The following is a 27,069-nucleotide window of genomic DNA, read 5'->3' on the forward strand; positions in this document are numbered from 1 at the left end:
GGCCGCTGTTGGATCACCTGCTGCACTAGCTGCGCGTTGCCCTCTGTGGTTGCCGTACGCGGTCGCCCTACCTTTCCAGCACGTTCATCTGTCACGTTCCCAGTCCGTTGAAATTTTTCAAACAGATCCTTTATTGTATCGCTTTTCGGTCCTTTGGTTACATTAAACCTCCGTTGAAAACTTCGTCTTGTTGCAACAACACTGTGTTCTAGGCGGTGGAATTCCAACACCAGAAAAATCCTCTGTTCTAAGGAATAAACCATGTTGTCTACAGCACACTTGCACGTTGTGAACAGCACACGCTTACAGCAGAAAGACGACGTACAGAATGGCGCACCCACAGACTGCGTCGTCTTCTATATCTTTCACATCACTTGCAGCGCCATCTGTTGTTGAAAATTGTAACTACTGTAATTTCGAAAGTTTGCCCGCCTGAAAATGTACTGTTGTTCCAAGCATATTGCAACAAACGGTGTATTTCTATCGCTGCTCGTTTAGTTTTTATTGCCATTTCAAATATACCGGTCATTTTTGAAACACCCTGTAGTTGCCGCATTACGAGCCAAATACTACTGAGTCGACAGTATACAATATGAATATACAGATGAATCGGTTGGTCGAAGGTTTCTATCACTCGGCAATTGCGAATGCAACGTAGAAATTTGTAAATGAGAGATTGCAATTAAATAAAATCTGCAGGTACTATCTTAACGACTTTAAATGATGAGTACGATAGTAGAAGTACTTTTGAGAATGTGGTATATTTTTGCAAAACACTTATTGGTGTCGATGGTCCAGCAATTAAATAAAATATAAGTTGAATTACAGGGAAACAATAGATTCCTACTGAACGTAATTAGTTATGAACAACAACATAGCTCACAAGATATTCACTTCTAAACGCACACTACGTCTTCGCTGTAGAAGCCACGGAAATCTCACAGGTTCACAAATCGGCACTTCGAAGTATTTCTATCTCGCGACCACGCGCAAACCACTCCACACTCCAAGTCTCTCTCGACACCGTGCGTCCCTCACGCCGTACTGTCCCAGACTCCCCCGTGTCCTGTGCCGTCCTTTCCCTAGCGCTGCACCGTTCCAAACTACCTTCTGTCCTCTCCGGAAACGATGTTACTCCCCAACCTTGATACGTCTCTCTTAGTGACTAGCGCTGTGTTTGGCTAGAGCGCTCCCTCCATGTCTCCAAGCCAAGATATCCACACAAACATAATGAAACACATTCAAAATAGTGGATTTACATTTAAATAACTTGAAATTGAATAAATATTCCTACAGCTGGACCATAAACACGCTCTAACAAACATTATTAAATACATAAAGGAATTAAATAAACATATATCAAAGCAATAGTAACAGAAGGAGGCCAGTAGCCTAATGTGTGTTTTCTAAAACACAGCAAATATTTAACTAATTTCTTCATGAGCAGTATATATCGGATATAAACAAAGACACAGACGAATAAATATATTTATAAGCACGCTGCTACCGTTTTTTCGTGTAACTGTGGAGTACTTGTGGCCTGACGCGATCGATTGTAATCGGCCACTTTGACCTCCAATAACTCATGTACTATTTAAGTAACATGTCTGTAATTTATACCAATGTAGGTTTACATTAATAGCTTTCTAAAGACACGTCGATCGACGAAATCGGATGAAGCGCTTACATTTTGGAAATTCGTTTCTGGGTGTTACTTGTCTAACTTACAGTCAGATAATACTTTAAACTATTAAAGATATTGAAAATCTGATTTCACCATCAGAATCGTTGTGCAAATAGTGGTAGTTTACATGTTTCTTTTTGAGGTATCATGATTCCTCTGGCTACTATTAATTTCTATATGAACTGTGAAATGTCTGTCATTAAGATTTCACAAAGTCCGCCATCATTGGCTCTACCGGTGTACAAGTCTCTTTCATCGACACAGCGTCACCGAGGAATGCCCAGCCACGTGGTCCGGCCATTGTGCGGCATCACGCGGTTGCTAAGCTAGCGTTCGGCACCACGTGGTTGGTGGCGGGCCGCGTCCTACCGAGAGGCCCCAGCTCGGCCACGCCAACTCCAAACTTAGAATATTTTCAGGGCGCCACGACCCGCCCATTACCTCACAAATGTGAGCTGGGATTTCTCTGATATTCCCATCAGGAAGTATCATGTTCTCTTCTTGGAACATGTGCCGACAGAAATTTAATAATAATCTTTCGGTCATATAAAGTGCCTCTCTCACAGAATTAGCCACTGCAGTTGCATGCTCATCTCGTACTTATTAAACAAACCTGTGACGGAGGCACTGCTCTTCCTTGTATCTTTATCTCTGCTATTGGTCCCATGTCATAAGGGTGCCAAACAAGCGTTATTTAAGAATCGATCAATGGACTTATTGTGAGCTACAGCTTGTGTGGATGAATCAAGATTCTTCCAATGAATCTGTCTCGCTTATGCTTTTTCTACAACAGTATATTCTATGGTTGTAACTGTCTACAGTAATCGATCGACAATCGTGTAATCCAACAACAGCAAGACTGGATATGATCTCGGTTTACAAGTTACTTCAAATAAAAAGTCGAGCTTACAACAGCTAAGACAGGCATCGTCATCAGGAGTAAAAGCCACTGTCTGCTGGGGCTGGCATGGTGTTGCGCTTATGCACTGATCAGCTGGAACATTGCGACCACCGACCTAATATCGATATGAAGCCTTCCAGGCGATAGCAGCGTCACCTCGTGAGCAATGACTGCTAGTCAGACACACACACACGTTGCACCTCTTGTCAGCGAGCGTGCTGCCCGCGTGTAAAATGGGGAAGCCGCGCGGTTTGACTGAGGGCAGACTGTGATGGCCCAGAGGCTCGGCCGAGCATTTCGGACTGTGGGGTGTTCGAGGAGTGCCGTGGTGAGTGTCTTCAAACGTGCCGAAACCAAGGTGGAACCACGTCCAGACGTGGTGGGGTTCGGCAACCACCCATCATTACAGATGTCGGACGTCGTAGGCTGCGCAGACTGGTAAAACAAGAGAGGCGTCGAACTGTGGCGGCACTAAAATCAGACTTTAATGCTGGGCAGAGTACAAGCCTGTCTGAACATACAGAGCACTGAACACTCTTAATGATGGGCCTCCGCAGCCGAGGACCCATGTGTGTGGCATTGTTAACACCACGACATGGCAACTACGACTGAAATGGGCACGTGACCATTGGCACTGGACCTTGGCGCCGTAGCGGAGCATTGCATGCTCTGATGAGTCCCGATACCTTCTTCATAATACCGATGGAGGGCGCGCATCAGTCGTCTTCCAGGCAACACCTGTGCTGCGGAACAGAGACAGGCTGGCTCGGTTATGCTCTGGAGAACATTCACATGGGCATCATGCAAGGTACCACGACGACGAAGGAGGTTGCAGACCACCTACACCCATTCATGACAGTCATGTTTCCTGATGGCAGTGACATTTTTCAACAAGATAACGCTCCATGTCACAATGCCAGAAGTGTGATGGAGTGGTTCAAGGAACTCAGTGGCGAGTTCCAATTGATGTGCTGGCACCTCAACTCACCAGATCTGAACCCGATCGAACACATCTGGGATGTGACTGAGCGTGGCGTCAGAGCTCATCGCCCACTTCCCTGCTAATTACGGAAATTAGGTGACTTGTGTATGTAGATGTGGTGCCAATTCCGTGCAGAGAGCTATCGGTGGCTCATTGTTTCCATGCCATGACGCATCGCTGTTGTTATCCGTGCCAAATGTGGACATACTGGCTATTAGGTGGGTGCTCATAATGTTCTGGTTGATCATGTATAAGCGCGTTACAAACGCCTGGAACCTTCTAGAAAGGGCCAAAGTGACACGCACAAGAGGCGAGCTGCCTATCTCGTAGCAGCTCTACCCACTCCAGGACCGGGCCTCGTGATGCGCGTTACAGCACGTGATGCTACAGGTCCTACGAGTTGCAGTGACATTCTCTGGCGGGATGTGAGTTACTATTTGCCACCAGTTTAATACTTCGTAGCTGCATGTTTAAATATAGGCTATATATCGATAACAAATGACAAAGTTAAGGCCCTTTTCATCCACAAATTGATTACCGGCCGGTCCCAGACGTAGCCGAGCTTCCACAATGTATCCCAGGCAAGACAACTAGTGTGACGTTGCAGGCTCATTGTCTACCCGTATTTATCGTGGGCCCCGTGTGGGATCGAGTGACTTCAGGTGGTATGAGGGGCAGCACCACGTTTGAAACTATCGCTCCCGTGTCCCTGCAAGCGTCAAGCAAGTATCTATGCTTTCGCTCCATATCCAAATCCTGCCCCCATGCCCTACTAAATATGTAGCACTCGCCTCTGTTAAAAATGTTGCGGGTTATTCTAATATCAGCCCCTGCCTTCCACCTTTTGTTTCAAACCATAAACGAGGGGCGGTTACTGTCACGGAATGTAGTTAGTAATTGTCGCAACAATAGAAGTCGTGGCCAGTTAATGGACGAAAGGAAGGCAGAAGTTAAAGCACTATTCAGAAAGTAGCGGCTTGGTGGTATTACTGTTGTTGTTGTTTGTTGTTGTGGTCTTCAGTCCTGAGACTGGTTTGATGCAGCTCTCCATGCTACTCTATCCTGTGCAAGCTTCTTCATCTCCCAGTACGTACTGCAGCCTACATCCTTCTGAATCTGCTTAGTGTATTCATCTCTTGGTCTCCCCCTATGATTTTTACCCTCCACACTGCCCTCCAATACTAAATTGGTGATCCCTTGATGCCTCAGAACATGTCCTACCAACCGATCCCTTCTTCTGGTCAAGTTGTGCCACAAACTTCTCTTCTCCCCAATCCTATTCAATACTTCCTCATTAGTTATGTGATCTACCCATCTAATCTTCAGCATTCTTCTGTAGCACCACATTTCAAAAGCTTCTATTCTCTTCTTGTCCAAACTATTTACCGTCCATGTTTCACTTCCATACATGGCTACACTCCATACAAATACTTTCAGAAATAACTTCCTGACACTTAAATCTATACTCGATGTTAACAAATTTCTCTTCTTCAGAAACGCTTTCCTTGCCATTGCCAGTCTACATTTTATATCCTCTCTACTTCGTCCATCATCAGTTATTTTGCTCCCCAAATAGCAAAACTCCTTTACTACTTTAAGTGTCTCATTTCCTAATCTAATACCCTCAGCATCACCCGACTTAACTCGACTACATTCCATTATCCTCGTTTTGCTTTTGTTGATGTTCATCTTATATCCTCCCTTCAAGACACCATCCATTCCGTTCAACTGCTCTTCCAAGTCCTTTGCTGTCTCTGACAGAATTACAATGTCATCGGCGAACCTCAAAGTTTTTATTTCTTCTCCATGGATTTTAATACCTACTCCATTAACACAAAAGTGCAAGCAACGAGTGTGGGTGTTCTTGGAACGAACTGTTCCGGCATGCGCTATCACTTCCCATTAGTTCACCGGCTGATCGCGGCTTCTTGCACACCATAGCCTATTCCTTCTTGGTTAACGCCATCGATGCGTTCAGAAACTCATTTCGGAACTTTAATCCACATAATCGACCATATACGAATTGAGTACGCACTGTACTTCGAACTGGCAGCAGTGCCTTCAAGTCCGAACAATTGGCATCCCAAGTAAAGCTTACGGAGGTCGGGTCATGATACTCCGAAAATTGGGATATCACGCGAAAATCGGGACATGTGGCAACACTAGATGCGCCTTGCTGTATGATGTACTGTTAAAATCCAGAGACAGTACTTTTCTATAAGAATCAACCAAAATGTTTCGTTCAACAATCGTTCTTCCTGAAACTTCCTGGCAGATTACAACAGTGTAATTGACTGGGAATCGATCCAGGTACCAAGTAAGTTCTCTATCAGCTAAGCTACCCAAGCTTAGCCATGTCTCCACAACATCCTTTATTCCAGGAATGCTAGTCGTGCAAGTTTTGCAGAACTTCTGCGAAGTTTGTAAGTTAGGAGATGAGGTACTGGTGAAGTAAATCGGTGAGTACGGGTCGTGAGTCGCGGATGGGTAACTCAGTCGGTAGAGCAATTCCATGCAAATGGAAAACGTCCTGGGTTCTAGTACCAGTCCGGTACACAGCTTTAATCTATCAGGAAGTTTCATATCTGTTCACATTGCAGAGTGAAAGTTCATTCTGGAATCGTTCTTTCTGTGTGCCATTCGCAACTGGATCAGAAAAGGGGGGGAAACGCTCGGAGTATCGATGTGGATGTAGACGATGGTGATCCATCTGTCAGTTGAATGCGTCAAACTCTACTGCCCCAATGTTGCTACTGAGAGTAGGCAGTGTGTTATCACCGATTTTCACCTTGTTTTTTCCCTCTCATCGATACTAATAACACGAACATGACTCTGAAACTCCACAGGCACTCACCGCAATCACCTACACTCAGCATGGTGTAAATTTACGGCACAACACTACATTTCATGAAACAGTGGTACCAACATACACTTTCCAATTAGGTGACTGAACTACTACTCAGAATCTTTCAGCCCACAACGCCATACCACTTCAGTTTTTCCATTACCATTAAGAACAGTGAAAGGCAGCTGCCAACAACGTCAGGAACACACAGATCATTTGTGTCGCTCACCTATAGTACAGCCATGAACAGGATCACAAGACTCATGTAGTGGGATAGACTAATATTTTTCTGGACAGCTTAATTAATTGACATATGGAAGGAGGAACTTCAGAAAACCTTATACAAATTATTTAACTAGACTTTGACTCTCACTGCTCACAACATCTGTCCTAACCAGAAAACACCAAGGGTTGAGGTCCCGGCGGAGGTTCGAGTCCTCCCTCGGGCATGGGTGTGTGTGTTTGTCCTTAGGATAATTTAGATTAAGTAGTGTGTAAGCTTAGGGACTGATGACCTTAGCAGTTAAGTCCCATAAGTTTTCACACACATTTGAACATTTTTGAACCAAGGGTTGACTCTTGCATTATCGATGGTGAGGGTCTGCAACTCATAGTCTACTGGCTAGAGTTGCTGCCTCTGGATTATAGGGTCCCAGGTTCGATTCCCGGCCTTGTTGGAGATTTTATCTGCCCCAGGACAGGGTGTTCGTGTTGTCCTTATCATTTCATCATCATCATCATCATTTGTGACAGTGGCTAGGTTGGACTGTGAAAAAAATTTGACTGTGTAACAATTGGGACTTTGTACGGGCGCTGATGACTGCGCAGTTGAGCGCCTCACAAACCAATCATCATCCCCGTCATCATCGATGGTGAGGACTTCACAGAGCGCCCGCCCGCCACCACCACATCCCTGGAGTGAGGCACATTGGAGAAGGAGGTCGCCGAAGATCGTAGCTGCTGGTGTCACCTTCGCTCAGATGCATGTCTGGGCTGTTTCTCGGCGAGAGGGCATAAAAAAAACTTGTTGTGGTTCTCGCCCCATCTCGATATAGGTGATATTAACAGAGTAGGGTAGAAGTCGGCGGAATTGCCGTCAGAATAGGATTGTCAGTCTGTGTTGGGATTACCAAGCTGTGGCGTTGGAATGGTGAGCTGTGGAGGCGACAGGGTAGTGGGTGCAGTAACATCAGGTTCCACTTACATGCACAGAGGCAGTTATTGTAATCTGTGAGCCGTGATGGTCGGGAACCTGTCAGTCAGATAATCTTGATGTAAATACGGCTAGTTCGACGTCAGTAGAATGCACAGTTTTGCACTGAATACTCCTTTGTTGAATTGTCACTTGCAAGTCCTGAGGGGCAAGGGGGTCACACACAGAGGATGCATGCACAGCTGTACGTGTGTGTCGCTGCTGATGCTGTGACAATTGCCGTCTCATTTGTGTGAATCACGTGGGGAGATGCCTGCAGATTAGTGTCCTCTGAAGATGGCTATGTGTCAAGTGGTGATGCCGGGTAGAGATTCTCCACTACTGGTTTACATGAATATTCGTCATGTCAGATATAAGGAAAGATGAAAGTGCCAGAGTAAATCTGCTCCTAACATCAGTTCTCGAACATCTGTGACCAAAAACTGCTGTGGAGATGTTTTACATCGACAAGGTCTATGGTGCGTGCACATGGTGGAATGGCTGATGTAAGTTCCATTGGTGGGTTCTCCTCGGGAGATGGTGCACGTTTCCGCGCCAGTATCGATAATAAAGCATTGGTTTGTTGAGAGATCTAGCACATAGTCTGTCACTGTCGCTTAGAGCTGGGGCAATATTAGTTTGAGCCACCTGTCTGAGCTGTGGGTATCATCATTGTGTGCTGCGAACTGGAACCCTGTAGCGTTTCGGTGGCTGCACAGTGTGTAAGTAGTTGCATGCCAGGTCGCGAAGCGAGTGTGGAAGCAACACAACCACGGCAGCCCGCCTATGTGTGGCCGTGTGTGTGGATGTGATTGGCGCAGCTGGCCGAAGGTCGGCGGCCTCGTGGCGAAGGCTAGTGACGTCACTCCCGCGAGTGTACGGACAACACCGACTCAAAGGAAGGCCTCGGCGCTTGTTGGTGACGTCACGTCAGCTAAGCACGGCAAACGCCAGATCTGTTGCAGGCATACTCATAATGGTGGTGTCTCCCTCTCTGACACAGGAAAATGTGAAACTATTGGCGGTAGTTGACCAACACACATTGTTCTGAGAGATTTCTGCAATCAATTAATTGTGCAATTCATCACACTTCTTAACAAATAGTGTACTCCTGAACTTAAATTTCCACCTGTTTTAAGGATTGACATACAAAAAAAAAACTTCATGGTCCAGCAGCAACAGAATTTGTGCTTCTTTACCTTATTTGTAAATCTGAGGAAGCTACGTTTGTACTGGGTTGCTTTTACAAGAAACTGTGAACATATTGGTGCTCTTCTTTAGGTATGTTGGTTGACTATGGAGTGAGGAGCACTGAATGTTAATGAAATATCTTGCGATTGTACACGTTGGGGGAGAGGGTGGGGGACAGAAGAAGAGGCAAAAGAGAGATACTTGTTTTATCAAATAAATTTTTTTTAATATTTTAAAGTTTCTCCTTTCAGTTGCAAGACGGGAATATTTATCTTTTCTAATGTGCATGTTTAAAACAGTTTAAGCTCAGCAATATTTTTGATGTATGAAGCTATTTTGTTTCCTGTTTAGAATTCCTTTCGTTGAAAACGACTGTAATCTAATGACTGGCAACAGATGGACATTTACACATGTAAATTAGTTCACATTTCCAGTGACGATGTCAAGCGAAAATAAATAAATAATTAAAAGAAATGAGTTAATTGTAAGGGGGTTGGGGTAAGTTTCGATAACAAAATGGATCAAGTAAATATAGTTACTTGAATGTAAAATTTCCGAAGCTTGCAATGGGGCAAAGTATCTTCTCGTATTGATCTACGTTTGTTTCGACAGGATTCAGTAATACAGAACAATGATCTTCATTTGTAGCTTTACGATAGTAAGAAAATCTTTCATCTAAATAAAACTGCAGAATCCAAAACAATGCCAAACATTTTGTCCAAAAATAAGATTTTTATAGTGATAAGCACGCCCAGGCGTTTCTGCCTGCAACAGACCTGGTGTTCGCCGTGGCTAGCTGACGTGACGTCACCAACAAGCGCCGAGGCCTTCCTTTCAGTCGGTGTTGGTACGTAACCGTTCACGTTGCGTCAGCTACTAGTGACTACTTGCAGCGTGTCGCACTGTAAATGTACTGGTGACAGTCATTGTTGTCGGAACATTCGACTATTGTTGTTGCTGCAGCATTGCATGCCCGAGGGAGGACTCGAACCTCCGACGGGGAGAGCCGCGCGGACCGTGACGCCTCAGACCGCGCCACAGTAGATTGGTCCCATAGGAACTTACCAAAAATTTCCAAAATTTTCGGGTTCAAATTACCGAATTTGGTGGTGCAGACATCAATGTGAGTTCACTAATGCGCTGCACAAACCATCTTAGCGTGTCTCTGGCATTGTGTCACGGATAGTTAACTTGCTGGAACAGTCCATCGTAATCAGTGAAGACATCAAGCATGCAGGCGCTCCGCACTGACGTTCTCGGAGTTCACAACTGCAATGATGCCTTCGAATACTAAATCAAATACCATGGGTGCCCAAGTGGATATCTCCCACAGCTTATTCTGCCGCCACTGGCTTGCATCCGTGGCGCGATGCATGTTTCAGGCAGCCATTCCCCCGTATGGTGGAATGTCTGGAGAGGACCATCACCTGGTGTAATAAGAAACGCGATTCAGCCGACCACCTGAAATACTAAACACCTTTTTCCAAAGCTGTTTCACAGAGGAAGATCGCACTGCAGTTCCTTCTCTAGATCGTCGCACGAACGAAACAATGGCTGACATCGAAATAAGTGCCCAAGGAATAGGAAAGCAACTGAAATCACTCAACAGAGGAAAGTCCACTGGACATGACGGGATACTAATTCGATTCTGCACAGAATACGCGAAAGAACTTGCCCCCCTTCTAACAGCCGTGTACCGCAAGTCTCTAGAGGAACGGAAGATTCCAAATGATTGGAAAAGAGCACAGGTAGCCCCGTTTTCAAGAAGGGTCGTCGAGCAGATGCGCAAACCTAACTCTGACATCGATCTGTTGTAGAATTTTAGAACATGTTTTTTTGCTCGCGTATCATGTCATTTCTGGAAGCCCAGAATCTACTCTGTAGGAATCAACATGGATTCCGGAAACAGTGATCGTGTGAGGCCCAACTCGCTTTATTTGTTCATGAGACCCAGAAAATATTAGATACAGGCTCCCAGGTAGATGCCATTTTCCTTGATTTCCGGAAGGCGTTCGATACAGTTCCGCACTGTCGCCTGGTTAACAAAGCAAGAGCCTACGGAACATCAGACCAGCTGTGTGGCTGGATTGAAGAGTTTTTAGCAAACAGAACACAGCATGTTGTTCTCAATGGAGAGGCGTCTACAGACGTTAAAATAACCTCCGACGTGCCACAGGGGAGTGTTGTGGGACCATTGCTTTTCGCAATATATATAAATGACCTAGTAGATAGTGTCGGGAGTTCCATGCGGCTTTTCGCGGATAATGCTGTAGCATACAGAGAAGTTGAAGCATTAGAAAATTGCAGCGAAATGCAGGAAGATCTGCAGCGGATAGGCACTTGGTGCAGGTAGTGGCAACTGACCCTTAACGTAGACAAATGTAATGTATTGCGAATACATAGAAAGAGGGATCCTTTATTGTATGATTATATGATAGCGGAACAAACACTGGTAGCAGTTACTTCTGTAAAATATCTGGGAGTATGCGTACGGAACGATTTGAAGTGGAATGATCATACAAAATTAATTGTTGGTAAGGCGAGTGCCAGGTTGAGATTCATTGGGAGAGTCCTTAGAAAATGTAGTCCACCAACAAAGGAAGTGGCTTACAAAACACTCGTTCGACCTATACTTGAGTATTGCTCATCAGTATGGGATCCGTACCAGGTCGGGTTGACAGAGGAGATAGAGAAGATCCAAAGAAGAGCGGCGCGTTTCGTCACAGGGTTATTTGGTAAGCGTGGTAGCGTTACGGAGATGTTTAGCAAACTCAAGTGGTAGACTCTGCAAGAGAGGCGCTCTGCATCGCGGTGTAGCTTGCTGTCCAGGTTTCGAGAGGGTGCGTTTCTGGATGAGGTATCAAATATATTGCTTCCCCCTACTTATACCTCGCGAGGAGATCACGAATGTAAAATTAGAGAGATTAGAGCGCGCACGGAGGCTTTCCGGCAGTCGTTCTTCCCGCGAACCATACGCGACTGGAACAGGAAGTGGAGGTAATGACAGTGGCACGTAAAGTGCACTCCGCCACACACCGTTGGGTGGCTTGTGGAGTAGAAATGTAGATGTAGATGTAGACCAGGCGACAACTCCCACTGATCCATGGTCCATTCTCGATTAGCATCTGTCCAATGCAATCGCAGTTCACGATGTTATTGTGTCAACAAGTGAATACGTCTAGGTTGTCTACTGTGGAGCCTTATGTTCAACAACGTGCGATGAATGGTGTACGGCGAAGCACTTTTATCTGACCCCAGCATTATACTCTCTCGTCAGACCTTTCACAGAACGCCACCTGTCCTGCTTCAAAGGGTGAGCAAGTTTGCGACATCCACCTTCTGTGATTATCACTGTCCATGAAGCACTTTCCATAGATGCTCACGACAGTAGCGCGCAATCAACCGACCAGCATCGCCGTTTCATTGATGTTCGTTCCTTGCCAGCAGCCCATAATAATCTGCCCCTTACCAAAGTCGCTTTTGTTAGCGGATTTGCCCTTTTGTGGCCTGTATGGTCCCCAGAAAGATTACCCATATTTACATCTACATCAACATATATACTCCGGTAGCCACCAAGCGGTGTGTTCCACTCGCGGATCGCGCGAGGGAAAAACGACTGTCTGAACGCATCAGTACGAGCTCTTCTTTCCCTTATCTTTGAATGGTGATCATTGCGCGATTTGAAAGTTGGTGGTAATAATACATGCTCTACATCCTCGGCGAAGATCGGATTTAGTGAGCAGCCCCTTCCGTTTAGCGCGTCGTCTGTCTGCAAGTGTGTCCTAGTTCAAACTTTCTGTGAGATTTGTAACGCTCTCGCGATGGCGAAACGTACCAGTCACGGTTCTTGCCGCTCTTCTTTGGACCTTCTCAATCTCTTGTGTCAGATCCAACTGCATCGCTTCAGGATTCTACCAACAAACCGCAATCTAGAGTTCGCCTTACCCGTTACTTGTGTAATCTGATCGTTCCATTTGAGATCATTTCGAACAGTCACACCCAGATACTTGACGGATGTTACCGCTTCCAAAGACTGGACATTTATTTTGTACTCGTACATTAATGGGGATTTTCGCCTTGTTATACGCAGTAGGTTACACTTACTAATATTGATAGATAACTGGCAGTCATTACACCACCCATTTATTTTCTGCAAATCCTCATTGATTTGTTCACAACTTTACTCAGATACTACTTTCCTATGGACTATAGTATCATCGGCAAACAGTCTAATGCCGCTGTCAATACCATCAACCAGATCGTAAAAAGCAGCGGACCTATTACGCTGCCCTGGGGCATACCTGAAGTTACGCTTATTTCTGTTGAAGTCACCCCATTCAGGACGACATACTGCTCTCTGTCTGTTAGAAAACTTTCTATCCAACGGCATATGTCATCGGATAGAACATTTGTTTTTTTGGAGCAAGCGACAGTGCGGATCTGAGTCGAACGCCTTTCGGAAGTCTAGAAATATGTCATCAACCTGGGAGCCGGTATCTAGAGCCTGTTGTATATCATGCACAGAGAGGGCCAGCTGTGTCTCACATGACCACTGTTTCCTAAACTGTGCTGGTTTCTTCAGATGAGCTTCTCAGAGTCTAGAAAGGTAATGATGTCTGAACACAAAATATGTTCCATGGTTCTACATCAAATCGATGTCAGTGGAATTGGCCGGTAATTATGTGCATCCGATTTTCTACCCTTTTTATAGATTGCTATGACCTGGGCCTTCTTCCAGTCCCGTGGAACTTTCCGCTGTTCCAATGATCTCTGATAGACCATGGATAAAAATGGTGCTATATTTTTAGCATAGTCGACAAATAATCTTACGGGGATACCGTCTGGGCCAGATGCCTTCCTGGCGTCGAAGGATCTTAACTGTTTTACAATCCCAGATACACTGAACACTGTCAGCCATCCTTGCGTTTGTTCGATAATTGAAAGTCTCTGCTCCGCTTATGCATGGAGTCACACGAGAAGTGGTCACTATGCAGGGATATGACAGGAACGCTCGTAAGCAGAAAAAACTTCATATTAACATATGTTCTATTAAAAATGGTTTCCAAGATACAACACATTTAATGTACATTTGTTTTTTCGGCCAGTGGCGCGCACGTATGTTTGACACACCCAACTTAACTTAGCCCAGCCTTTCTCATTGCTTTCAATCTCTTTGCTCGGGATGTCTTTCTGCCATTAAACTAGCCAATTGAACGCGCAATTATCCATGGTAAGTTGTGAGTGAACTAGTATAAGGAACTGAGACTGTACCAAGGAACTGAGATTGCATCAGAGAGAAGCATCGGTTAACTGTGTTTGTTCACGCGCTGGCTAAAGTGCCACACATCTACAGTAATGAAGAATATGCAGATGTTGTGCATGTTGTTGTGGACTGGCAAGACAGCCAATCCACGGTGACGGGTAACCGAAAGGCACGCGCTTAAACTCACGCAGGATGGCGTGAGGTCTGAAACAGGATACGTAATGAATGCTATAAAGAAAAGTACGTAGCTGCTGGAATACTTAACTTTAATCCACAATTGGGGAACATTTGTCTTGTTGATACAGTATTATCATTTCAATATAACTTGGTGATGGCGCCTTGCTAGGTCGCAGCAATTGACTTAGCTGAAGGCTATGCTAACCATCTTCTCAGCAAATGAGTCTTCGTCAGTGTCTGTTGCTAGCTACGTCGGCTGTACAACTGGGGCGAGCGCTAGTAAGTCTCTCTAGACCTGCCGTGTGGCGGCGCTCGGTCTGCAATTACTGACAGTGGCGACACGCGGGTCCGTCGTATACTAGCGGGCCGCGGCCGATTTAAAAGGCTACCACCTAGCAAGTGTGGTGTCTGGCGGTGACACCACACATGTTTACAGCTTCTGCGATGGTACTGTTCCGGCTGCTGTCGGAGGGTACCGTCGGCGCTTTCCGACACGTTGAATTCCTGATCGTAGGGTTTTCAGCACGTTCCTTGGAACAGGCATTCGTCCAAGTTCCCATTTTTCTTCTGAACGTGTTGTTCAACAACCTGTCCAGGAACAGCATCATGTTTGGAAAGGATGCAGCGAAGTCCTACTACGACCACACCGTGACGTTCTGCACGTATCATCATCCACGAGCACGTGCAAGGCGAACAGTACATGCGGAAAACTTTTGCCCGTTTCACGCACTGTGTGGCCACAATCTTCACCACATTGCTGTCAATGCCACACGATGGGAATTTCGTCATCACTGGTTCAGTGACAATCGTTATTTACTTCCATTAATATTAATCACTGATGCAGCCACATTTACACGGAATGGAATCAACAACACACGTAATAATCATCGATGGTCACAGGAAAATCCACACGGCACAGTGGAAACAAGTTTGTTTTTCGATCAATATTTGCTGTGGCAGCATCGGTAATACGTGGGTCACTCCAAAAGAAATGCACACTATTATTTTTTTAAATTCATCTTTTGTTCTACATGTTTGAAAGTTTTACAGTGTGTAGATACATCCTTTAGGAACAATATTTTCATTTCTCCACATAATTTCCATCCCTCTCAACTGCCTTACGCCATCTTGGAACCAGCGCCTGTATGCCCGCACGGTAAATTTGTGGACCAACTTGTTGGAGCCACTGTTTGCCAGCGTGCACAAGGGAGTCATCATCTTCAAACCTTGTTCCACGAAGAGAGTCTCTCAGTTTCCCAAAGAGATGATAGTCACATGGAGCCAGGTCAGTTCTGTAAGGCGGGTGTTTCAGTGTTGTCCATCCGAGTTTTGTGATCGCTTCCATGGTTTTTTCACTGACATGTGGCCGTGCATTGTCGTGCAACAGCAACACATCCTGCTTTTGCCGAAGTAGTCAAACATGACTCAGTCGAAGTTTCTTCAGTGTCGTCACATACGCATCAGAATTTATGGTGGTTCCACTTGGCATGATGTCCACAAGCAAGAGTCCTTCAGAATCGAAAAACACTGTATCCATAACTTTTCCAGCAGAAGGTGTGGTTTTGATTTTTTTTTCTTGAGTGAATTTGCATGATGCCACTCCATTGATAGCATCTTCGTATCTGGTGAAAAATGATGGAACCATGTTTCATCACCTGTCACAATTCTTCCAAGAAATTCATCTCCACCATTCTCGTACTGTTCCAAACCTTCGCTGCATACCGTTTTTCTTGTTTCTTTGTGAGACACTGTCAACATCCTGGGAACCCACGTGGCACAAACATTTTTTAACGCCAACAGTTTCAGTATTCTGCAAACACTTCCTTCCCCTATCCCAACGCAGTGTGGCAATTCGTTCACTGTGATGCGTCTGTCAGCAGTCACAATTCGTTAACTCTCTGCACATTGTCTGGAGTGTGTGCAGTACGAGGCCTGCAGCTGCGAGGACAATCCTCAATATTGCCGTGCCCGCTTTCATCACGTAACCTGCTTGCCCACCGACTAACTGCACTGCGATCGACAGCAGCATCTACATACACCTTTTTCAACCTCTTGTGGATGTTTCCCACTGTCTCGTTTTCACAGCACGTTGCTTCTGACGAACGTCAAGTGTAGCAGCCATCTTAAAGACATGCTGTGACGGCGCCACTCACGGGAACAGGTTGAACTAAGTTTGAAAACAAGTGGGAAGGATGTATCTACACACTGTAAAACATTCACATATGCAGAATGAAAACTGTATTTTTACAAAATAGTGGGCATTTCTTTTGGAGTTACCCTCGTATGTTGATAGGTCCAGTTATTTTAGAAGAGCGAATGACGGGTAAGATTTGCACGCGTTTTTTTAAATTCATTTATCGAAGACCATAAGGACGTTCCTGTGGCACGCGGACTGCAATATAGTTCTGGCATGAGGGAGCCGCTCCATATTTTAACAGACATATGAGGGAACATGTCAACTGCACAAACCCTAATCATTGGATTGGTCTTGGCAGTACAGTTAACTGGCCAGCAAGATCGCGAGATTATTAGCCATCATATTCTTGTTTATGGCGTTGGCTGAAGCCTGAGTTGCACAAACGAAAGGTGGTACGCGAGATGAACTGCTTGGTCGAATAATCGTCGCTGCTGCTCTCACTAGTGAACGTGAACAGGTACTCCGACAAGCGACACATGTTCTCCCAAGAGAGTACAAATGCATTTAAGTTGACTGTGCGATATTCGAGTATTTATTGTGAACTGAACAATATCTGTAATGTGATGTGTACGATAATGCCTAGAGGGGTGTGTGTTAAAAACACGTATTTTGCAGTTGATACTTTGTAAAAAGGAAGGCAAACCTACGTTTCTAGCATTTGTAGACTTAGAAAAAGCTATTGACAATGTTGACTGGAATACTCTCTTTCAAATTAGTAAGGAGGCAGGGGTAAAACACATGAAGCGAAAGGCTATTTAAAATTTGTACGGAAACCAGATGGAAGTTATAAGAGTCGAGGGGCATGAAAGGGAAGCAGTGGTTGGGAGGGGACTGAGACAGGGTTGTAGCCTATCCCCGGTGTTATTGAATCTATATGTTGTGCAAGCAGTAAAGGAAACAAAAGAAAAATTTCGAGTAGGAATTAAAATTCATGGAGAAGAAATAAAAACTTTGAGGTTTGCTGATGACATTGTAATTCTGTCAGAGACAGCAAAGGACCTGGACGAGCAATTGAATGGAATGGATAGTGTCTTGAAAGGAGGATATAAGATGAACATCAACAAAAGCGAAACGAGGATAATGGAATGTAGTAGAATTAAATCAGGTGATGCTGAGGGAATTTGGTTAGGAAATGAGACACTTAAAGTAGTAGATGAGTTTTGCTATTTGGGAGCAAACTAACTGATGATGGTCAAAGTGGAGAGGATACAAAATGTAGCCTGGCAATGGCAAGGAAAGCGTTTCTGAAGAAGAGAAGTGTCAGGAAGTCTCTTCTGAAAGAATTTGTATTGGGTGTAGCCATGTATGGAAGTGAATCACGGACGATAAATAATTTAGACAAGGAGAGAGTAGAAGGTTTTGAAATGTGGTGCTTCAGAAGAATGCTGAAGATTAGATGGGTAGATCATGTAACTAATGAGGACACACTGAATAGAATTGGGGAGAAGAAGAATCTGTGACACAACTTGACTAGAAGAAGAGATCAGTTGGTAGAACATGTTCTGAGGCAGCAAGGGATCCCCAATTTAGTATTGGAGGGCAGCGTGGAGAGTAAAAATCGTAGAGGGAGACCAAGAGATGAATACACTACACAGATTCAGAAGCATGTAGGTTGTAGTAGGTACTGGGAGATGAAGAAGCTTGCACAGGATAGAGTAACATGGAGAGCTGCATCAAACCAGTCTCTGGACTGAAGATCACAACAACAACAACAACAACAACTTTGTAAAATGCGTGTCGTAAGAGTCCATTAAATTTCGGGTGTGCACCAGCATAAATTGAGCTTGTTATTCAAATATTACGGCTACGTATCGTTCAGCCATCTTTAGAGTGAACCGAAAGACTGGAGATCGCTACATAGAAGAAACTCTGACGCCCCAGCACTCGCTCCGTCCTTTTAAACCCGCTGACCGCGCTCCTGCGCATGCGGCCACAGGTACACAACAACCAGAGACGTTCACCGGCTGCAAATACGTATGCATGAGTTCGATCTGTGGTTGCGTGGTAGACCCACGCTGGGATGGCGATCTATCACTTTATAAGTTTGTTTCAGATAGCGCCGGATTACATGACTTATCCAAGCTGTAGCCGCTTTATCTATTAATTAACATCGTCGCCAAGCGAATTTTAAATGCCCCCTTCACCGTCGTGTCCCAGAAAGGTGAAGCAGACGCTAAAATTTCGACGTTTTCGTACGACATAGAGGGACCGGTATCAGTACAGTGCTCTGGCACAGCCGATTTATTGGGCTGTAAGAGCTGGGTGTGACTTCGGCGTTCCATACATCATTCATGGACTGTAAGAGTTATCTGTCAAAAAAAGTGTATGAAAGTCCAAATTCACAGTGGATCTTGTAATAAACGCCAGCTTTCCACAGCATCATATCATCTTTAACGAAACCCAAGAGTGCTTCTGTCTTCGGTGTAGGCCGAAAAATCACTTCTACTTGTGTTTCCAGAGGATCTGTGCTATTTTTGGCGATAGGCTTCCCACGTCTGGCAGGAAAGCCACGGATTTAAATATTTATGTATCTTCTTCTGCATTGCTTATGGCAACATTTGGTTTCAGTCGTAGCGCGTTACGCCTGCTGTGGAGACTACCTGTTGGCTGCAGAAACTCTCTTTAAGTGTAGGAGCTTGTCCTGCAGACTTGTCTCGTCAGCAATGATGTGTGATCTGTGAACCAAAGTTCTAAGAACACTCATCACTTGGGAAGGATGGCGGCAACTATCTGTTTCCGGTATACTGCATGTTCCAAAGTGCCATCATCTCTGCGCTGAACCAGAACATCCAAAAATGGACGGCAGCCCTCCTTTTCAATTACCATTGTAAATTGGATTGTCCATGGATGGAATTCAGATGATTTAAACATCCTCGTCATTTTGTCTTCACCATGGGGCCACACTACAAACGTTACGTCAACGTAACAAAATGGTTCTGGGCACTATGGGACTTAATGTCTGAGGTCATCAGTCCCCTAGAACTTAGAACTACTTAAACCTAACTATCCTAAGGACATCACACACATCCGTGCCCGAGGCAGGATTCGAACCTGCGACCGTAGCGGTCGCGCGGTACCACACTGTAGCGCTTAGAACCGCTCGGCACCCCGGCCAGCGTCAACGTATCACAAAGAAACTGTACGCTTTAAGATAGCACATTCCAGCGCGCTATCCTCGAAGTCGTCCAGAAATCTAAAATCACTGTTGTGATCTATCTGTCAGTTTGGATGTGGTACCTCTATTCGCAACGGTTCCACTTTCAGAATCCTTGTCATTTATTGGCAGAAGTTTTGATAATGAGAGTTCAACTTTGCTCAAATATGTTTTTTTACTAAAAGTTCTTCATTTGCAAACTCACAGAAAGTAAATAACAATGTACCGGGTGATCAAAAAGTCAGTATAAATTTGAAAACTTAATAAATCACGGAATAATGTAGATAGAGAGGTACAAATTGACACACATGCTTGGAATGACATGGGGTTTTATTAGAACCAAAAAAATACAAAATTTCAAAAAATGTCCTACAGATGGCGCTTCATTTGACCAGAATAGCAATAATTAGCATAACAAAGTAAGACAAAGCAAAGATCATGTTCTTTAGAGGAAATGCTCAATATGTCCACCATCATTCCTCAGCAATAGCTGTAGACGATGAATAATGTTGTGAACAGCACTGTAAAGCATGTCCGGAGTTATTGTGAGGCATTGACGTCGGTTGTTGTCTTTCAGTATCCCTAGAGATGTCGGTCGATCACGATACACTTGCGACTTCAGGTAACCCCAAAGCCAATAATCGCATGTACTGAGGTCTGGGGACCTGGGAGGCCAAGCATGACGAAAGTGGCGGCTGAGCACACGATCATCACCAAACCACGCGCGCAAGAGATCTTTCACGTGTCTAGCAATATGGGGTGGAGCGCCATCCTGCATAACCATCGTACGTTCCAACAGGTGTTTATCAGCCAGGCTGGGGATGATGCTATTCTGTACTTCTCACCTGTCACGGTAGCAGTTTTGCTGTCCAATGTCATCTGTCGGACATTTTGTACACTTTGTTTTCTTTTTTTTTTGTTCTAGTAAAACCCCATGTCATTCCAAGCATGTGAGTCAATTTTTACCTCTCTATCTACCTTATTCCGTGGTTTATTAAGTTTTCAAATTTATACTGACTTTTTGATCACCCGGTGCATTAGCCGTGTTCCGTCTCGGAAAACATTCGGAATACGGCATATGGCCATGTGAAGCTTTTTTGCTACAAATGATCGTTCCTGTTATATCCCTGAGTATCGACCATTTCTCCTGTGACACCCTCTACACTTTCCGTACACGTCACGTGTCTGCCAGACCACCAGCCAGCATTCAACCTCGAGGTTGGCAGTGCTCATAACGTTGTGGCTCGCCATTGCAAATTAATCTGTTAGTGTGGAGTGCTATACTTTTGTTTTGACTTGTCTCTTGCAGTACAGTCGCGACGAGACTGGTAGCAGCCGCAGAAGAAGCAGCAGCGCCTCGGCATTCGCGGGCAAGGTGCGGCAGCTGGAGGAGGCCGGCCGGTGGTTCGCCGAGCGGCTCGCCGTGGGGGAACTCCAGCCGGACCCCGCCGCCATCTTCTACGACCTGCTGGAGCAGCAGCAGCAGCAGGATAACGAGTGAGAATTCCAGGACTCAAGCGGGAGCGCAACAGGTTTCCTGTATAAAATATCAAGCTCTTGGCAAACTCCTCCGATGCCCTCGTCAGTGGAGCAGAGTCTGTATATGTATGTCCAGGATCTCCTCTCAAAACCCTGTATCGATGTGGTGTGCGTACTGTAAGACCTTCGGTACACACACCATCAGGTTATTTGACTTGTCGCTCTAACGAAGTAGGCGAGTGTCAGCAATATGTCTCGTGGTCTTATCGTGGCGTGTTTATCTTCTGCCGTTAGGTCAGACGATAGAAATGCCACTTGCACGCTTAGAGTAGCAGATTGACGGTGACCAACTTTAAACAGAACTTGATTAATTTTCACACACATTTATTAAAATAATAACAATCATAAACCTTACTTAACTTGATTCTGGATGCTATTTACAATTGACAATCTGAAGTTCCTTTGGTCTTGGTACGCTAATCTTATTCTCACATATCTCTGATACTTGACAAAGTGTCTATAAATTTCTCTTCATGGCTATGTACAGGAATATGATAATCTTATTAGGCGCAGACTGAAACTTGACTATAGACTGGTGCAGACAAATCCAGACTAATCGGAGGTCTGTACACTCGTTATAATACCTCGCGCGTTCAGGTATCACCGCGTGAGTGAGATCCGCGAGGAGAAAAGGTTCTACGTTAGCAGCAATCTCATTGCCTGCGTTACATATTAATACGCAGATCAGCGGAAGCAGAATTTGGTCCGTCTCTAAGGCAGCGCCATCTCGTAGTGCGGAGACGGACGAACACTGCGCCTGCGCTGTTGTGCTTAGCGGGGCGCACTCTAGTGGGAAAGTTGTGTACACGCTGACTACGGGGAACTATGTACACAACAATCGATTTCAACCAAATTTGTAACCGAACAGCAAACTACACAAATATCAGCACTGTGGGTTGTATAACCTCCTAGCTCCACTAGGAGTGGTAATAGAGTCAAAAACGTGTTTTTTCAGCCTGTGCCTTATATACTGTCCTGCACAGCAGACTGTTTGGTTGGAGAGGTATCAGCCTGCTTTATAGACCTCTTTTGTTTTGCAGGAGCTACACATGTGTGTGTTGGGGGCGGTGGGGGGGGGAGGGGGAGGCGAGTGTGTGTCACTGTTTTGGGTTGGAATACTCAATGGTGAGGTTATCAGCGCCCTTAAAACATTAAAAGAAATCAGTGCGGAGATAATGGCTTAAAACAGTGACGAGTAAATCTACAAAATTACACATGCAGATGGGTGTGGCTGAGGGAAGGTTGAGGGTATGGTCAGAGGGAGGGGGAGGAGGAGATGGTCAGAGAGGGTTTGAAGTGAAGGGTAGAGAGGAAAGAGGGTAGGAACAGGGAGATGGTGGAGGAACAGATTGGTTGGGAGAGAAGGGCAGGAGGAGATGAATAGGTAAAGTGGGGGTGGAGGTGATGAATAAGAAAAGGAGTAGGAGGTGGATAGGGAGAGAGGAGAGGGAGCATGGAGCAGATAGAGAGAAGGAACAGGAGGCAATGTAGAGATAATAATAATGGCGTGTGACGAGGGCCTCCCGTCCGGTAGACCGCTCGCCAGGTGCAATTCTTTCGATTTGACGCCACTTCGGCGCCTTTCACGTCAATGGGGATGAAATTATGATGATTAGGACAACACAACCAGTTCCTGAGTGGAGAAAATCTCCGACCCAGCCAGGAATCGAACCCGGGCCCTTAGGATTGACAGTCTGTCGTGCTGACCACTCAGCTACCAGGGGCGGACAATGTAGAGATGGAGCAGGAGGATATAGGGGGGAGGAGGAAGATAGGGTAAGAGAATGGGAGGAGATGAAGGTAGGGCAGAGGAAGGTATGAACAGACAGAGGGGCTGGAGGAAATGGTAAGAGAGAGGGGGAATACAAGAGTCAGGGGGAAGGTATAGAGGGGTAGTGGTGCAAAAGGAAGAGAGGGAGCAGGTGACAGATAGGGAGAGTAGAAGGAGGACATGGACAGAGGGAGGGAGAGGAGGATATGGTCAGAATGAAGTGTAGAAGAGATGGACAAAGAGACTGAGGAGAAGGAGACAGAGAGACAGATAGAATGGGGAGGAGGATATGGACACATAGAAATGGGAGTATGTGGTGGACAGAGAGACAGGGGGAGGAAGAGGAGGAGGAGGAGAAGATGATGATGGAGAAAGAGATGGAGGAGGAGGAGGAGATGCGTGCAGTATATTTGTCGAATACGTACGTGAATGAAACTGTAGGGGATATGTGGTTTCAGTTTTATGAACGCTTGCTCTATTTTTTTCATTTACACTCTATATTTTAAGTTCATTTCTTATGATATTGTTTCATATTTGATCAATGAGTGTAGGCCCTTAACTTTCCTTACAAATTCCATTTCCAGCTGACTGTATTGTCAGTAGGAGTAGGCAGCACTTCATAAAATTTTTGCGTTTTTCCCTTCTTTGTCTTGTTACCCAATATTGTGTATGTAGTGCCACACATCACTTGAAACTCGTTTAATTTATTAGTGACATCGTTTTCATATTCATAGGTAATATCGTAGTTTAACAGCTAAAGTGTAGCACTTGTTCTATTGATGGTTCATGTAATACTATTTTGGAGCTTAGTGGAAACTTCCCTTTGAAAATCACTGTTTTAGTTTTTTTACTGAAAATTTTTCATCAGTTTCAGTGCCTCCTGCATCTCATCTAGTGTGAAGTCACATATGTGATACACAAGTCCATCTCCTTCATCCTCAGTTGCTACTCCTTCCTCTTTGTCATCTTCTTCAGTCCACAGTTCTTGGTGGTGTGGTATCAAAGTCTCTTTATCTAAGATGTTTATTCTTGTAGTATCTTCAAATGTCATTGTCTTACATCCACAAAGCACACCAAAGGTACAAGTAATGGCACGTGAAGACATGCATTCGGAAACACGCTTCACATAATTGCTGTTAAGTCAGCAACAAGGACATAAATATTAGATACTGCATTGTCAGACTTAATTTAGATGCATTTTGTTGTTGAATATCAAGTGATTATGAAAATCAACAAATGTGAAACCTGTTGAGAAGCATTTGTGACCAGAGATTACATGATGCCAACGATGTTACACTGCCTGTAGCCTTTTTGTTCTTACTTCAATACAAGCCGTGCACAGATTTTATCTTTAGGCTCACTGTATTCAGACTGCAGTAGGGAGGCATACCAATTCCAGTGCACTTTGTTTACATTGTGTATTCTGGAACACTTTGTTTTCGATTGTGACATTACAAGTCACACCCTCTTATTTATGTTGAATCATTATGACATGACAATTCACAGCCTTTTTTCAATAATATCATGTTCATGGAAAATTTAGTAATGCAGGATGGTAAGAAACAAAAAAAACCCTCGAAAAATTTAGAAAAATAAAAAATAAAAAATTCAAGATGCTGGAACTAGCCCAGCTGTGTCCTGTACCACCACCTCCTCTCCTTACTACCCCTCTCTTCCGATCAGAGGATTGTATTTTAGACACCATTAACATGGAACAACCAGTCACAATGCAACCATCCTGACTGTGCATGAAAGTATCCAAACAGTATGAAATTTTTTGCGCCATGTTCAAAAGCATTCATTCAAAAATTGCATGAGGGTTGTAACATGCACTATTTTGGCCCTCCTCAAAAATATCAAGATGCTCTGAATTTTGTTTTCACTGTGTTTATCTGAAAAATTATATAAAGTGTGTAACTTGCTATATTTACACATCTAAAAGTGCTTTACAAGTCATTAAAATAAAACCGCCGGTTACAACGTAGTTATCTTGGACATGCTCAAAAGTTCAAACAAATTTCGGGCTTGCAGCCGGTCGTCGTTCAATACTTCGCAGACTGCGACGGCTCACCTGAAGATGACTGGCAGGTGCCCAGTTGAAATATCGTGCGAAGTATTGAACGATGACCGGCTGCAAGCCCGAAATTTGTTTGAACAGTCAATTCGCCGGGAAAATTTTAAAATTCACATGCTCAAAAGTATCCAAACGATCAGCTGTTTTGAGCTGTTTTCAAAAGTATTTATTCAAAAATTACGTGAAGCAGCACTTGTGTACTTGCAAAGTTCTATTTCTGTACCGCAGATGGTTATGGCACAACAGAGTCTCAAATTAATTATTTTCTACATCTAAATTGTTCTGCGATGCTTGTCACGTGGCACTAGGTAGACAGGTAGATATCGGCAAGCCTGAACTTGTTGACTGAGTGTTTTTCTTGTCTTGCTGACATCCAGTGAACTGTCTCTCAGCTTAGTGTAATATGACATGCATACCACATTACAAAACACACATGGGCACACTGTTGATCTAACTTACAGCTTAAAGTGCACTTGTTGACGAGAATTACCAAAGTAGAGAATGTTACTCCTATGCCTACATTCAACAAAAACTCATTTCTAAAACTGATATCAAAGTTGGCCAAACCTTATAGTCACCCCATGTGGGGGTATGTCATGCAGGTGAAATCGTTTGTCATCTTTTGCTGTGGGAACTACTTGACGCTTTAATGGAGTAGCACACTGAACAATAGTAGTACATATTCGTATAGGCAAAGGTTGCTATGTTTTCAAAGTCAGCCAAACATTATAGTGACTCCATCTAAAGTATTAACTTTATATTGCAGTACAAAACGTTTGCCATTTTCTGCTAATAGTGCTAAATCCTGTCACACAGTGGAAGCAAGTGGCTTGGAACTGAAGAAGTTTTATATATCGTAGTTGGGATTTCAGCTGGTTGAGGGGTGCAAAGGGGGACGGGGTTCCTACTGCGGTTGTCAGCTACTGAGTACTGTTTTCCAACGTAAACAGCTAAATGGGTGACAGTTAAATACATAAACAGTTAAACAGGTAAGGGTAACAGGTAAACTGATAATGGGAAATGGTTACACACGTACTGGGGAAAAGATAATGGGTCCATTTACTATTTACTTATTTACCCATTGGCCATTACTGTTTACTTGTTACTGAGTACCAGTTACCCATTATACTTTCACCTGCTATCTGTTTACACTGGAAAACAGTCCCCAGTAGCTGATACTCCCAGCAGGTGACAGCCGGCCAATAGCTGAAACCCTATAGCAAGTTCAGGAATTGTTCAAAGTTCCTAGACTATCTCTGATGCATAAAATTTCTGGAAAACATGCATTTCAAAGACTGTAGGTTCCGCTGCGTTACAGCGTGATTTAGCATTATCTCCAGAAGATGGCAAACATTTTGTGCTGCAAGGTAAAATTAATAACCTACCATGGCACCTCTACAATGTGTGGCTGGCTCTGAAAGCATAGTGACCGTCATTTCTTAGCTATGCAAATGTGTATTACTACTGTTCAGCATGTTGTTCCATCAAAGTGCGTTTTTGTTTCCATAGCAGAAGATGGCCAATGTCTTGAACAGCAAGACAAAGCTAATATCCTAGCATGGGGCTACTATAGCGTATGGCTGAGTTTGATATCGGTTTTAGACACGAGTTCGTGACGTTTAGATGTGGGAATAACAGTGTTTACTTTGTTTTCGTTTTAATGACTGCTTTACAACACGAACCAAAAAAGCTCAGTGTTTGGATAAACTGCAAGAAACAACCTAAATATAATTTTTTCGATAAATACTTTTGAACATGGCAAAAAAAAAAACATTTCAGAGCTTTGAGATACTTTTGAACAGTCCAAATGGCTTCATTGTGGCCGGCTGTTTCATTTTGATGGCGTATAAAAGATTATTCTCTGATTGGAGGGGGGGGGGGGGAGGCGGAGGTGTTACAAAGCACAGCTGGGCTAATTCCGTGATTTTGGATTTTTTAAATTTTCTTCGAATTTTTTTGAGTTTTCCGTCAACGTGACACCATTTAAAGAGGGTGTGGTTTGCGACAACAGCCCCAGATGAAAGACATTCGTGGTCATCAATTTACTTTGGACGAAGAAGTGCTGAGCTGGGAACACTCATGGTTCCGTAGGCAACCGC

At 44.4% G+C, this 27,069-nt stretch overlaps 1 protein-coding gene across 1 annotated transcript in view; it reads left to right on the forward strand.

Annotated features, from left to right (window-relative positions):
* Positions 1 to 27,069, forward strand: part of LOC126456819 (uncharacterized) — a 225,449-nt gene that overhangs the window by 194,512 nt on the left and 3,868 nt on the right. The window contains exon 5 of the mRNA XM_050092616.1: positions 20,896 to 21,083. Coding sequence (XP_049948573.1) covers positions 20,896 to 21,083 — 188 coding nt within the window. The remainder of the gene's footprint in view (positions 1 to 20,895; positions 21,084 to 27,069) is intronic.

Source organism: Schistocerca serialis, chromosome 2, assembly GCF_023864345.2.
Source record: "Schistocerca serialis cubense isolate TAMUIC-IGC-003099 chromosome 2, iqSchSeri2.2, whole genome shotgun sequence".
Lineage (NCBI taxonomy): Eukaryota > Metazoa > Arthropoda > Insecta > Orthoptera > Acrididae > Schistocerca > Schistocerca serialis.